Source organism: Seriola aureovittata, chromosome 17 (genome assembly GCF_021018895.1).
Source record: "Seriola aureovittata isolate HTS-2021-v1 ecotype China chromosome 17, ASM2101889v1, whole genome shotgun sequence".
Lineage (NCBI taxonomy): Eukaryota > Metazoa > Chordata > Actinopteri > Carangiformes > Carangidae > Seriola > Seriola aureovittata.
The window spans coordinates 22,391,916-22,404,977 of NC_079380.1; the positions used below are offsets into that span (position 1 = coordinate 22,391,916).

At 43.3% G+C, this 13,062-nt stretch overlaps 3 protein-coding genes and 1 non-coding gene across 4 annotated transcripts; 2 read left to right on the top strand and 2 right to left on the bottom strand.

Moving 5' to 3' along the window:
* The first annotated feature begins 731 nt into the window (after window positions 1-731).
* LOC130185903 (zona pellucida sperm-binding protein 4-like) lies at window positions 732-4,019 on the top strand. The gene is made up of 12 exons (XM_056402655.1): window positions 732-934; window positions 1,016-1,143; window positions 1,479-1,599; window positions 1,944-2,078; window positions 2,160-2,332; window positions 2,510-2,589; window positions 2,699-2,832; window positions 2,945-3,128; window positions 3,206-3,350; window positions 3,445-3,514; window positions 3,597-3,731; window positions 3,804-4,019. Exons 1-12 carry the CDS (start codon window positions 748-750, stop codon window positions 3,956-3,958), a joined length of 1,647 nt encoding a protein of 548 aa, XP_056258630.1. The 5' UTR covers window positions 732-747; the 3' UTR covers window positions 3,959-4,019.
* A 151-nt stretch (window positions 4,020-4,170) lies between these two features.
* On the bottom strand, window positions 4,171-5,961 carry rrp7a (ribosomal RNA processing 7 homolog A). Its single transcript, XM_056402651.1, has 7 exons — window positions 5,860-5,961; window positions 5,546-5,688; window positions 5,336-5,461; window positions 5,097-5,220; window positions 4,828-4,925; window positions 4,534-4,741; window positions 4,171-4,350 (listed from the first exon to the last, which is right to left on the bottom strand). Exons 1-7 carry the CDS (start codon window positions 5,921-5,923, stop codon window positions 4,265-4,267), a joined length of 849 nt encoding a protein of 282 aa, XP_056258626.1. The 5' UTR covers window positions 5,924-5,961; the 3' UTR covers window positions 4,171-4,264.
* A 498-nt stretch (window positions 5,962-6,459) lies between these two features.
* On the bottom strand, window positions 6,460-12,472 carry poldip3 (polymerase (DNA-directed), delta interacting protein 3). The gene is made up of 10 exons (XM_056402650.1): window positions 12,315-12,472; window positions 11,401-11,537; window positions 10,495-10,928; window positions 10,329-10,373; window positions 10,139-10,216; window positions 9,792-10,013; window positions 9,528-9,605; window positions 9,272-9,401; window positions 8,925-8,991; window positions 6,460-7,686 (listed from the first exon to the last, which is right to left on the bottom strand). Exons 1-10 carry the CDS (start codon window positions 12,380-12,382, stop codon window positions 7,470-7,472), a joined length of 1,476 nt encoding a protein of 491 aa, XP_056258625.1. The 5' UTR covers window positions 12,383-12,472; the 3' UTR covers window positions 6,460-7,469.
* Window positions 12,473-12,901: 429 nt separating this feature from the next.
* LOC130185926 (U12 minor spliceosomal RNA) lies at window positions 12,902-13,055 on the top strand. The gene has a single exon (XR_008830225.1). It is a non-coding gene; the product is annotated as a U12 minor spliceosomal RNA (small nuclear RNA).
* The last annotated feature ends 7 nt before the right edge of the window (window positions 13,056-13,062 follow it).

Consider the following 13,062-nt stretch of genomic DNA (forward strand, 5'->3'; position numbering starts at 1 on the left):
AGTGACTCCTGTTTTGTTCATTCACTGTTTTATCCATAAATAAATAAAAAATACCTAAAAATAAAAAAAACAAATAAACCAGTCATACAGGTTTTGGTTCTGTAAATCTATTTTGGCCCTTTGTTTAACAATGCCGGGGGGGGGGGCATGGGGCATGTTTGAAGCTAATCACTGACCCTGCCAGATCATTTGTTCTTTTACTGTAGTTTATTACTCAATGTTTAATTGTCCTATTTGTGCTAAGTGCAAATGTATGTTGACGTTTGTGAGCTCGTTCTTCATCAGCCGATGCTGCACACTTAAAAATCCAGGTGACTGCGCTGCGTTCAGTGGAGCAGATTTTTATATCACGCAGGGAGTTGAAGAAGAAAGAGCAGGACTGATGACACAATTACGGAAGATTTCGTCAGTAGAGGATGACATTAAAAAATATTAGAAAAATTCCTGTAGAACTTTTGAATGTTCCTGCTGCTTGGTGCGCGTACGTCACTCCTCACGTTTCAATCTGCACAAAGGACGTTAGTTTCAGTTTCAATCATGTCATAGAGACTCATCCTGACACTGACCTCAGTCACTGCAGGTGTCTCTCAAAGAGCCTTTTGAGCAGCAAGCTCCAGACTAATCAACGCTAATTAACACTTATATCACGTGACCCCCTCCCCTCCTCCTCCTCACCGTGTCAAAAGAAAAGAGTGGATACTTCAAGAGCTCAACACATATCAGCAAAAACACCCAAACCACGAGGAGATGGCTTATGATTGTGTAAAGCTTTGTTTGATTCCTGCAGTGTTTGCCCTCCTGGCTCAGCGCTGCTGCTGCCTCACAGCCGTGCACAGGAAGAAAACACCTGAGCTCGCGCTGCCCAGAGTCACCTGCTCTGCCCGAAGGATCAAAGCAGTGTTTGGCCCGCTTGTCAAAAATATACGTGTTCGAGGTAAGGTGGATGAGAGGGATGGTGGCTCTGACTGTTTGCAGTGAATCCAGCACGGCTGTGTGCGCTTTGTTGTGTCCTCAGATCTGTCAGGGGCCACAGTGCCGGTGCAACAGCCTGAGGAGGAGGTCTGTGGAGTGAGACTAGGCAGAGAGAAAAACAACAGCCTCTCCTTCATCAGCAGATATGACAGCTGCTACGCTCAGGTTGAGGTAAAATAACTGTTTGTGCGAGAATTAAATATCAGTGTCAGGATCCTCAGGGGAAGATAAAACATGACACACACGCATAACTAGGAAGGTGCAAGCAGGTAAACACTTAAGGTAGTGAGTGATTTCTTTATGTTTTTGTAGATGTGTGTAAACAGTTTGTACTGACGCATTAACCCATGGGATTGTAAAAGTTATTAATATTATTTGCAACGTATGAAATAGTGGAAATGCAAAATACAGATGTACACTGTGTGTTTGTTTGTGTGTGTATGCAAATCCACAAATGGTGTATATGGCCTCTTAACATGCATGTTGTGTTGACCTTTGACCCTCAGAACAGCGGAGTGGTCATCCCTCTGCAGGTCCAGCTGACAGGACAGGATCAGTGGCTCAGGGTGAATATCAGCTGTCCTCTGATAAAGAGACACAGCGAGAGGACCGCACCTCTCCCGACACGTGAGTGGAGGCAGCTGACCGGGCGCTAACATGCTCATTGAAACAGATACGTCGCCTATCTCTGAGTTTTCACCAGTGTCATCAGTTAAAACTTGAGTGAAGATTAATTTATTGATCAATAAGGGGACAAGGCTCACACAGAGTTGGCAGGTATAATCATTCCTTGTCCCAACAACACAGAGTCAACACATTTACTGCTAATGATGCATTCAGTGTCACGGGAGAAACTCAAGACTGAACGAGTGGTTAACTAATAGCTTCATCTCCACATTGTTTGGTATTTAAATGATAAACCAACCATTTGATCCTCTTCTTTCTTCCACACTAACATGGCTCTTCTCCAGCGTTACCTGGACAGTGTGACACAGGAAGAGCTCTGAGAGTGGACTGTGGTCACCAAACCATTTCTAGTGACGCCTGCTACAAACTAGGTTGCTGCTATGATGCTCATGATCTCACCTGCTACTATAGACTCAATGGTAAGATTGCCATTTCCCTGAACCTTTTTCTAGAGATCAGTTGCTTGTTTTCTGCATTTTCCTGTCTAACACACCTTGCAGCCTGCTCTCTGGACGGACATTTTGTGTTCTCGGTAAAGGCCACAGACACAGACCCGCCCATCACTCCCAGCGGCCTCATAGTGAAGGATCAGCCGCAGTGTTTCCCTGCGGTCACCACGCCAGACACGGCTGTCTTCAAGATTGGACTCATGGACTGTGGTGCAAAGAAGAAGGTGAGAGGCTGCGTGTCCAGGGTTTGATTTCAAAATAATGTTCATAGTATTTGAATAAAATATCACCCACATGAGGGGTCACTGTAAAAGCCATATTCTGTATAGATACATATTCTGAATGTCTCACTGAAATGCTGTTTCTCTGTTCCACCATGACTCATCTGTCCTGCCTTTTAGGTAGATGGAGATGTTGTGATCTACGAGGTGGAAGTGGAGGAGCTGCATCCTGCGAGTATGACCAAACATCCTCCATTTAGGTCAGTGTTGACATCTTCTGCGCTCTGCTGTAGAAGCTTGGGGATTATTTCTCACAGCTGCATTCATACTATAGTGATGGTACATGTACTGATCAAGGCGGGGTTTCAGCCTCCAGGTCCTGTGTGAATATACACCGTCAGATCTAAGGCGTGCAGCCGACCTGCGCTCCTTGTATGCCGTGACAAACCCGCCTCCTGTGGTTGCCCTGGGAACCATCAGAGTGCAGATGAAAATAGCCACAGGTAATGAAATGTGTTTGTTTTTTTAAGTATTTAAATCACACAAGTGCAGATTTGCACGCGTCAGGTCCTTAGAACAAAACCTTAGTGACTGTATTTGTGATTATTGCTCTAGATGCTTCCTTCACATCCTTCTTTCCTGAGGACCAGCTTCCACTGAGCTTGCCCCTGCGCAAAGCTGCATACGTGGAAGTTTCCATCGCCCAGCCGTCCCCCGACCCCTCGCTTTCCTTGCGTGTACGGGACTGCTTTGCCTACCCTGCGTCCAGACACTCAGTGTGGACGCTTCTCTATGACGGGTAAGGTGGAGGTAATTAGAGTGGTTACCTTAAGGTTCTCTGTGCAGCTTACAATTTAATTTTCTCCTCCTGCACAGATGCCCAAACCCTCTGGATAACATGAGAAGCTCTGTCCCCGTGGACCACCAGGGGCAGACCACCTCCCATTCCCAAGTAAGGAGGTTTGATGTCAAGACCTTCGCCTTCTTAGACCCTGATACAGACCATCCAAGTATGGAGGAAGTAAGGTTTCAGTAATACAGGAGTGTGTATTCCCTCAGTAACTAAACACTAAAGCTTCTGTGGCAGCTTGTTAACCGTGTAATCTCTCACTCAGATGTATTTCTACTGTTGGGTGGAAATCTGCACGGATTATCTCGACTGTGCACAGAGCTGCGCCATCATTTGTGAGTATATCATGTTTCACCTCGTGCACTATATGTACTTTGCATGTGTGTACCTGTTAATCTTTCCCGTCTCCTCTCACAGCAGCTGAGGGTGAGAGACAGAGAAGAGAGACCATATCCGAGTCTGACCAGGTCCACTTGGTGTCTTTAGGGCCGCTGCTGCCGGGACAGAACGACACTGGACTGGAGGATAATCCATGTGTGAAACAGAGCACAAGTGAGTCCTGCACAGCACAAAACTTAGTCACAATGTGAATGACCAATGGCAAAACTCCCTCCTCTTCCTCAGTGTTCCAGGTCACGCTGTACACCCTCTTAGGTGTCGGTGTTGCCCTGCTGCTGATCCTGCTCCTCGCCGTGCGGTCCAGGATCACAAAGTGTCGGAAGACGGAAACGCAGCAAGTTTGTGACGCACAAGCTGACGGTCAACAATGTAATAAATAATTTCACCTTTCACCAGAGACTGGCGTGATCACCTGAGGTCATAGTTTTGGTTCAGAATAGTTTAATGATTCCTTTTAATGATTTTGTATTTGACGTTGTACTTTGCATTTCACCTTTTTAATCAAACATTTGCTGGTAATCCACGTCAGCGATTTCCCAAATGTATTTAATCTCCTCTGAGGTGCAGATAATTCAATAATCATGAAACTGAGTTCATCAGAATAATAGTTTATCAACACAAAAATACTCCTTTTATATAAAAAGAAAAGACAAAAAAAGCAGTGACATGAGCAAATAAAAATCGACTCAGTAAGGTCTGAACTTTCTCTGCGCTCTCAGCAAAGCAATTCTCTGTTTATCCTCCTCAAACTTCTTCCTTAGTTCAGCGATATCTGAATTAAAAAAACAAAACAAACATACATATAGTTAACCATCACGAGAAAATACATTCTGTTTAAAGACATTTAAATTCTAGCCTCTTGATGCAAGAAAGAATAAACTAAAAGCACAGTCTCAGGTTATCCTAAATATGTTTACATTAGCTCAGTAATACCATTTCAATTTAAGCAACTTACGTTCTTTTTGTGTGTTTTTATGCTGCCAGGTGTAGAAGTTCATGAGCTCCTTCCTCTTCTTCTTCCTCATCTCCTTCTGTAGAGTTCTCTTGTTGGCTGCCTCACTGTGAGGACGGGCCTTGGCGCCCTTGGCCCCTCTGGTGACTTTCACCCAGCCCTCCTCATCCTCTTGCTGCTGCTCAGCCTCCTTCCTCTGCTGCTCCGCTTCCTGTGACAAAACAAACACGCCCAGGATGAAGTCGTGTGGAGAAGACGGGCGGGGCGATGCTGGAGGAAGAACTGTAAGATCCTCACCTCTTCTTTCCGCTTGTCGTAGTCTTCCATGAAGGAGTTGACTATTTGTTGCAGTTTGTCCGGCTGGATGAACGAGTCCGTGTACTGCTGAATCCATTCTGGTGTAAGAAAATTCGTCACGTTAACATGCATGAGTCACAAGACTGATTTGTTTTACTTTGAATATGCTCAATAAAGGACGTGGCTCAAGTTCTAAGTCTGAGAGTTAAACCAAAGCAAAACCACAATAAGAAATAAAATGAGCATTAATAAAACAGCGAAGCACTCACTCTGCACTCCTGTCTTCACTGCACGCTGCTCTGTGCAGACCACCAGAGGAACATTATGTGGGTGTGATTTAGCTGCAGATAAACTGGAGGAGTTGTAGAACACAACGTAGCCGACTTTGAAACCCTTGGAAGAGACGGACAGAGACACAAGAAGTTAAAAAAATGACTGCACAAGCAGTGTGAATGTTAGCTCGTAGTGTCACAGCAGGAAGAACCCTGCAGGACGGATGCAGACCAACCTTTCTCTCAGCTGGTTTGAAGAACTTGGACAGCTTGGGTCCAGACTCCTGGAAGGAGCCCGGGTGGTCTCCGAGCTCCACGGACTGAACACTGCCGAACTGCGAGAACAAATCTCTGACAACAGCCTGGAAGACAAAACGCAGGAGATAATGATCAGATCATGTAGACACGACAGACACCGAGTGAGTGACAGGCTTCATGAGCGGTACCTGTGAGCAGTACGGGGGGATGTTGAGGACAAACAAAGTCCGGTCCAGCGGTCTGTGTGAGCTCTTCTCAGCTCGCACTCGGTGCTCTTTCACATACACTTTATGTTGAGCCGCACTGTCGGAATTAAACTGTAAAGGCAGCACTGCGAAGAGACACAGAAATAAAACCCTGAAGCCACCAACACATCACGCAGCGCATCTGTGATCACTAATCGATCCATCGATCAATAACCGAAACAAACCGTGTCAAATGACATACGCCTGTATGCAGGCGAAAAACTGAAATAAATATTCTTAATTTAGTCAAACAATACCTGTAAATCCTCCAGGAATAACACAAGGCTGGCTACTGGCATGTTTCTTCTTGGCCGGCGCCATTTTGGGAAGACCTTTCACACCGGAAGTACAAATAAAACGTGAAAAAACACGGGATTTAAATGCTTTTATTTCCTTTGTTTTATATATGTATATTGTTTCTTTTTTCAAACAAGTGACATTTCAGTCTAAAATATATATTTTATATATATATATATATAATTATTAGTTTACACTACATTAATTCCAAACCGAACAGGACTACGGTATATTACCATTTTTCCACACAATGATTATGTTAATTATATTTAGGCTTTTAATCATATCTTTTGTTTTTTTTAGGTAAAATTATTACTATAAAACTTTTAGCTGTTGGGTTTCAGTAAATACGTAATATCTTAGTTTCATGACGAAAAGAGCATTTCCTCTGCAGCTAATGGTTTAAATTAAATTAAATGGCTAAATTTAGTTAAAGTAATGATAAAAACTGTGATAGTACTTGAGAATACACAGACACACACACACACACACACACACACACACACAGTTTAGATGTGTTATCAGATGGCAGACAGGAAAGATGAGTCTCAGACAACATCTACAAAGCTAAATATTTAATGGTGACATTTCACAGACACATCTGACCTCTCTACTCTCTTCTTGACTGACATACCAAGAAAGCAACAGAAAGTAATTTACAGTCCTTGAACATAAATTGAGAGTAATGTATACTAGAAAGAATTAAACGTATACCGTTTCAAAAATTGGACAACCAAGTAAAATCAGCCACAAACAGAGCACACAAGAATCTGGAGTCCACAAACATGGTAAAACCAAATAAAACATCGACATAATATGACTGTTTGAGAACTGGTTTACTGTAATTAGGGTATTATAGTTTCTGTCAATCCCCGATTTACTCACACAAGTAGTTTTCAGTTATTTTGCCGAGTAAGACGCCTTCTCAGTTTAGCTGAATTGTGCCGAGGATTTACTGAAGGGAACTTCATCGTCCGGCGTAATCTGACAGATATGGCAGCTACTGAATTATGTTGTTTCCTTTAGTGTTGTTTGGTCTATGCTCCGTTTAATGTCTATGGTCTCTTCACCACTAGGCAATATAACTGAACACACCTGTGGATGTACAGGCCCTTAAACATAATGCTGCTCTTTGTTGTTGGGTTTTTTTTTTTGCCTCTTCTTTTTCAGGACATGAGGGTTGATAACAGTTAAACTGGAGTATATAAAATACTCGACATATTCAGATGCACTGGCATTGAATTGACAAAAAAAAAAAAAACATCACTACAATTCCAGTCTTGATTTGGCATCCCCCACCACATCGGATTAAAACAACAAATCGCATCACATTCCTTTCTACTGGTCCATCTCAGAATCAAACAGGTGACACTTGGATACCACAAAAACAGGATGTTGATATCCATGAATTTCAAGTTCGGAGTAGTCATGTATATCAAATGTGTAAAAATCAGTTTTATATGAGAATGAAGGCTGCCTGCCGTCAAGGTGAAAACCACAGTTCGTATGTTAACACTGAGAATGCAGTAATATGCTTATGAACAGACAGTGTATTTACACTAGACATGAGTTATATCTTGATACGGAAGGCTGTAGCCTGTGAGCTGGGGGGCTCAGTGGTGGAGGTGGACTGTGCAGTGGACTTGAACAGAGCTTTGAGGATGGTCTGGGGGTCCACCTCTGGAGTAGGCTGAGAAGAAGCTCGTTGACCGGCGGGGCGAGACAAGGAGGGGGGCAGACCGTCTTTCTTTGCACTGGCGCCAGTGCCTGGAGTGTCACTGAGCCTCCTGCAGGAGCCAAGAAGAGAAAGGGGTGTCACAGTTCCTCGATAACACAAAGGGATAATAATCTCTAAATTCTGCTTAACCCATTTATACCGGATGCTGCGTAGCGCAACATTGCCCCTCCCGCCGGTTGCTTTGCCAGAGCATTGAGTCTCCTGCCGGCTGCTGCAGCAACCGGTGGGAAGGGCAATGATGCACTATGCAGCATCCGGTATAAATGGGTTAATTCATTTTATCCATTTTTCAAATAGTAGCAGCTATTAAAAAAAAGCATGAGATTTCTGATTCTCTAGTGGATAGTGCAAGCCACAAATACAGCAACAGCTACTGCCACTGAACTTCTTCAGGTCTTCAGGTAGTATTAGGCAGTGTTTACACAGGTCACTTAGCAACCCTACAAGCAATAGTTCATTATCTGTCTCAGGGATAGCTGTGAAGACACTAATTGACTCAAGCTGACCCAGTTCCAAATAGCAGTTGTCATAGCGAACAAGGTTGCACAGATATAATGGACCGAGCCTCGGGTCAGAGGAGTGAACGGCCGGTGCCTTTCGGCGTCACAAGATACACAGTGTTCCCCTTGGGGAGAACACAGGTATTGCATGAAATATTACAGGTATGTGTGGAGAGGTGCTGTGGTCCCATGAAGGAATATCCTTATTTGGACTTATTGTTAAGTTTTGTGTGGGTTTAAATGCAAAGAACAACATATTCAGAATCATGGCATGACAGTGTTAACTTGTATTGCTGATCTCTACTCCCCTCTATCAAGCTTCAATAAAAGCTTCTACATAAGGCATCTGGGTCTACTGAAACTTAATCTCCAGTGAACCAGCTCGCAAGATTAACAGAAAACTGAACTTCATTACGTCAAATTTGATTAAAACGTAATGTGAGTGGTCAATTGAAAACATTGCTTTAGATGGAATAATCCCATCACAAAATGTGTTATCTGCTTCTTCAACAGCAACTCATTGTACCACTAAATAGCTTGCTAATCACCTAAACACTTCACAAGCACTACTTCGAATAAGATAATGAACAAATCAGGTCCTGAAAGTCACTGATTGCGTATATGCAGTTGCATTCAAGCAATATCACAAATCTTTATTCTTAAAAGTAGTGGAGACATAAATTGTGGTCACTCAGTGAAAATATGCAAAATAAAGTATGTGCATGTAAACACAGTCAACTACAGATTAATTTGAAATGAAGGAATGAAGCCCTGCAGGCTCACTTACAATAGAATGGGCTGATCAGATGTGATGACATTTCCCTGAATATGAAGGTTACACTTCATGGGTTGGCCTGGGGGTGGACAAGAGGAAAAGATAAGAAAAGAAAACAATGATACACAGAAACGCTGCAACTTCATCACTCTGGTTAGTGGCAGTGTCAGCGATACAAGGTCGGACCGACCGGGCTATCGTTCAGGTCAACAAAAACACTTCAATAAACTTAGAAAGATGCCGTCAACCAGCAAAACTTGTCATCAGTACTGTAGTTATTAATCTCTATGCAGAACAGAAGACAGTGCCCAAAACCCAGGAATCCATTTGTTGTGTGCGTCCTTGCTACTGGCACTCACCATCCAGACAGCGATTGTTGTACTTCCTGTACGCGCTCACAGCGTCCTCTTTACGGACAAACACCACTTCAGCCACACCCACCCTCACCAGCCGTGCTCGCTTCAAGGCACCGCACACACAGAACAGTTCCTGTGGAGAAATAGATGGAGAGTGCAAACACACACCGGATGAGTCATCGTGGAACAACGGCGTTCTGCGCATCACTGAATATCAAACATGACCAAAGGTTACAGTCAAACGGTGTGATTCACTCACAACTATGTCTTCCTCGGTGACACGGGGATGCAGGTTGTTCACTGTTATTTTTGTCCCCTCCAAAGGACTGAAAGCAGGCTAGAAAGAAATATGACAACACATGATAAAGCATATGCAATTAAAAATGGCTGACCTTGGTTGGTTCATCTTAATGACCTAAATTTAAAATGTTACTGACGCACTGTATCCAGTGGAAATGCAAATCACACTGAATAATAATTTAAGGAAGGACTTGTTGTGCATTATGAGTGATGAGATGTTTACCTGAGGGGGAGTAGGAGCCGTTGTGCTGGTTTCTGCTGCGTTTTGCTGGAGGGTCCTGGAGACTGGCTGTAAGGCTGCGGCTGAGGACCGGTTGGCAGCCATGCTGGTGCTGGGCCGGGTGGGAGCCACGGGGACGGGAGGACGTGGGGCTGTGTAAGCATCATTTTTAACCACCTTGGTGATCGGGGCTGACATGGAGAATGTGGAGCCTATTGTACCAGACTGTATGAAATACAGGAATGGAAAGGAAAAGTTTAATTTAATGTGGGATGGTAACACTTGATATGTAGTTAAAGTTTAATATAGTAGTTAAAGAAGTATGTGTTAAGCCCTTAGGCAGCTCTTACACGTGATTGTAGCATATTGTTTGCAGTGGTAATCTTTATTTGTTTAGTGGAGGCGCCATCATGCTCATTTGAGACAGGCTATGGGAGACAAAATAATATATTTAGTACCAGTCATTATACAGCTATTCTCGTAAACACAAGAATTACTCTCAATCTTTCCTGTTCATCATGCCAAGAAAAACAGCTCTACCTGTGAAGCTGCACGTATGCCACCCGACATCCCAACCGGACGTTGCTGTGAAAGGAATCATCATACATTAGTAAGCCTGACAATATACTTATATAATCCAATAAACAAATACATAAAGGATATGTCACTGATCTATCACAAACAAAGCAACGTATTTTATCCTAACCTGTATGGTCTTGGTTATTTTTAAGGGTGGGACAGCAGCCGCCTGTGTCTGTGTCCCTCCAATGCTCCTCTTCAGGCTCAGCCTATCGCGAGCATCCATCATTCTCTTATTACTGCTCAGCTGTGGCGTTGCACTGCCCCTCAGACTCAGTCCTTGTATATTAGGGGTAAACTGCCTGCTGTTCACACCGCCAGGATTGTTGTTGGTGTGTATGTGTATCTGTGGCACAAGTGTCTGGCCTTGTAATTGGTGTGTTACTGCCGTCTTTTGCGTGGTCTGTGGGGGGACACTGAAAGGATTCTGCCCCTGTTTGCGTGAGTTGATCATCTGACGGGCATCCTGCACTCCTCCTGCTCCTGCTCCTCCCCTGCCACGGATTTTGAAGCGAGCATCTTTCTGTCCCAGCTTTTCTCTGGCATCTTTCACTTGAAAACCTGAGGGGAGACAGGGTATTGATGGCAAACTTAGTTTTAGTCCCTGTGATGGAAATCTGAAAATGAAATGTTGACAAAATGATCAAGTTGTCTTTATACATTTTAAAAAAAGCTTTGCAAAGGATCCGCGTACAGTCACACAGACTGCAACTGCAGACTGATATTGAACAAAGAGCGTATATGAACTTTATAGGAAGAGAGAAGAAGGAGGCATGGTCAGGATGTGTGGGTGTGAACAATTATGGATTCTATCAAAACTGTCTAACTGTCGAAAAGAAGCAGCTGTGTGCTCAAGGTCAAGGGCCCCTAAGTTTGTACCAGACAGTACCGGATAAGGAGTGTAAATGTAAAGACAGATTCATAGTACCAAATAAGGATTATACATGGGAGGAAAGAGAAGTGTAGGATATGATTTTTCTATTACAGTTCCCAAACCATACCATTTTTATTTCTTCATACAATAATAGCTTACCTGTTCCTCCTCCAAGTCGCTGTCTTGCGTCATTAACTCCAATCTTCTGCCTGGCATCAAAACTCTTACCAGTGCCTCCTGCACCCCCTGCACCCCCTGTGCCTCCTGCAGCCCCTGAACCCCGTCCAAACATGGGTCTGAGAGAAAGAAAAACGATTCAACATTGGCATTTCAACACCCCATTATGACTGTGTAAACAGTGCAGTCACAATTTAAAATCCTAAAAGCTCATTAAAATGTTAATTTTGGCTGCAACACGTGCAATATTGTAGTTCACTTCATTACTTTATTAATTATTTCAATTTTTCACGCTGCAGGGGGGTGGGGTGCATCAAGAGACTGACGCACTGGGTTCTGATACTTACAAGAGAATAAAACCTCTCCTCTACTTTTTAACACAATGGAGACGGGACAATACTAATACGTTTTAAATGTGAATTTGGACAAACCAACATCCTAATTCAGCCCAGTACTTTCAGTGACCATATCCGATCAATAATTGGGAGCGAAACCTATTATGCTGCCAACGTAAATATTAGCTTACTGGTTAGCCAAGCCCGACATATGAAGCTACAAATACAGGCAAACGGGTTACAGCTCTTCAACTTATGAGTTGTCGCGACTACTACAAATTTGTTTGCCTAAAACGGGATATAGTTGAATATATAACCCACATATTTCAAATTTAAAAACTGAATGGTTACAGACTTAAAGGCCTGTAATGTCAGCTACTTAGCCTAGCATTTACGATGTAGCTGGTGAGAAGCTGCTGGCCGTAATGGGCTAACGTTAGCTTACCGTTACCAACCAGCTACCAACAACTTTCAATCCTCGTTATGCTTTCAAAAATGTTATTACGAGTTACCACGGTCTAAATAAGCTAACATTCATCGGTGCATGAGTAGTCTTAATACCGTTTAGCTGTAGCCTTGAGGTTAATACCGCGCCGTCGTATCACTTCATCCAACGAAACGTCTGCCATTTTCTCGCACTGCCTAAAAGCGCATGCGCAGATGGGAACTCTTTATGTAGGACTACGGAAGCTGATTTGGACCAGAATACCAAAATGGCTGTCGGGAACTGGCGAGAAACTGACTTGTTTTAATGAAATTGTTAGTTGAAAATGTACTTCACAGTTAAGAGTGAATGTTACAGTAGTGCTGAACCGAAGACTACAACGACAAAACTTAACCACTGCCCCGTTCAAAATAAACAATCTGACATCGATTACTCTTGTCATAACACAAAGAACGTCGATGCCATGGTACCCATGAGCCTTTGCGCCGAATTGTCCCATCAGATAAGCAATGTTTATCGCCAAAATAGTAGTTTGCCGTCAGTAAAACACAGTGTAACATTTTAATTTCACAAACTATTCTTTAATACAGATATAACTGTTGGTATACGCTAAAATAAATTGTTGCCAATTAGACACATCAGACACCCTAACAAAGAATTCCTGGACACTGTCACAATGCTCGTTCTCGACAGTCAATAGGTTATGCCTTAAACTGATGAGTAAGGAAAATAACGACGCGGGGTGACGCCCGTGTCCTCGTTCATATAGCGAGATGAATTTTTGAAAGGGCATAGGTCTGCCTGTTGAGGTGACTCGCCTACTTTGCGAGATGCCACGCAGGACTAGGACCTTCCCCGAACCCC

Excerpts from the sequence above, each read along its gene's own strand:
- LOC130185903 (XM_056402655.1), top strand. The coding sequence starts at position 748 with ATGGCTTATGATTGTGTAAAGCTTTGTTTGATTCCTGCAGTGTTTGCC. Across the intron at positions 1,144-1,478 it reads GCTGCTACGCTCAGGTTGAG|AACAGCGGAGTGGTCATCCC; the intron begins GTAAAATAACTG and ends TTTGACCCTCAG. Across the intron at positions 3,515-3,596 it reads ACAGAGCTGCGCCATCATTT|CAGCTGAGGGTGAGAGACAG; the intron begins GTGAGTATATCA and ends CTCCTCTCACAG.
- rrp7a (XM_056402651.1), bottom strand. The coding sequence starts at position 5,923 with ATGGCGCCGGCCAAGAAGAAACATGCCAGTAGCCAGCCTTGTGTTATT. Across the intron at positions 4,742-4,827 it reads ACGACAAGCGGAAAGAAGAG|GAAGCGGAGCAGCAGAGGAA; the intron begins GTGAGGATCTTA and ends GTTTTGTCACAG. Across the intron at positions 4,351-4,533 it reads TAAAAACACACAAAAAGAAC|ATATCGCTGAACTAAGGAAG; the intron begins GTAAGTTGCTTA and ends TTTTTAATTCAG.
- poldip3 (XM_056402650.1), bottom strand. The coding sequence starts at position 12,382 with ATGGCAGACGTTTCGTTGGATGAAGTGATACGACGGCGCGGTATTAAC. Across the intron at positions 11,538-12,314 it reads CTCAAGGCTACAGCTAAACG|ACCCATGTTTGGACGGGGTT; the intron begins GTATTAAGACTA and ends TCTTTCTCTCAG. Across the intron at positions 10,929-11,400 it reads GCGACTTGGAGGAGGAACAG|GTTTTCAAGTGAAAGATGCC; the intron begins GTAAGCTATTAT and ends GTCTCCCCTCAG.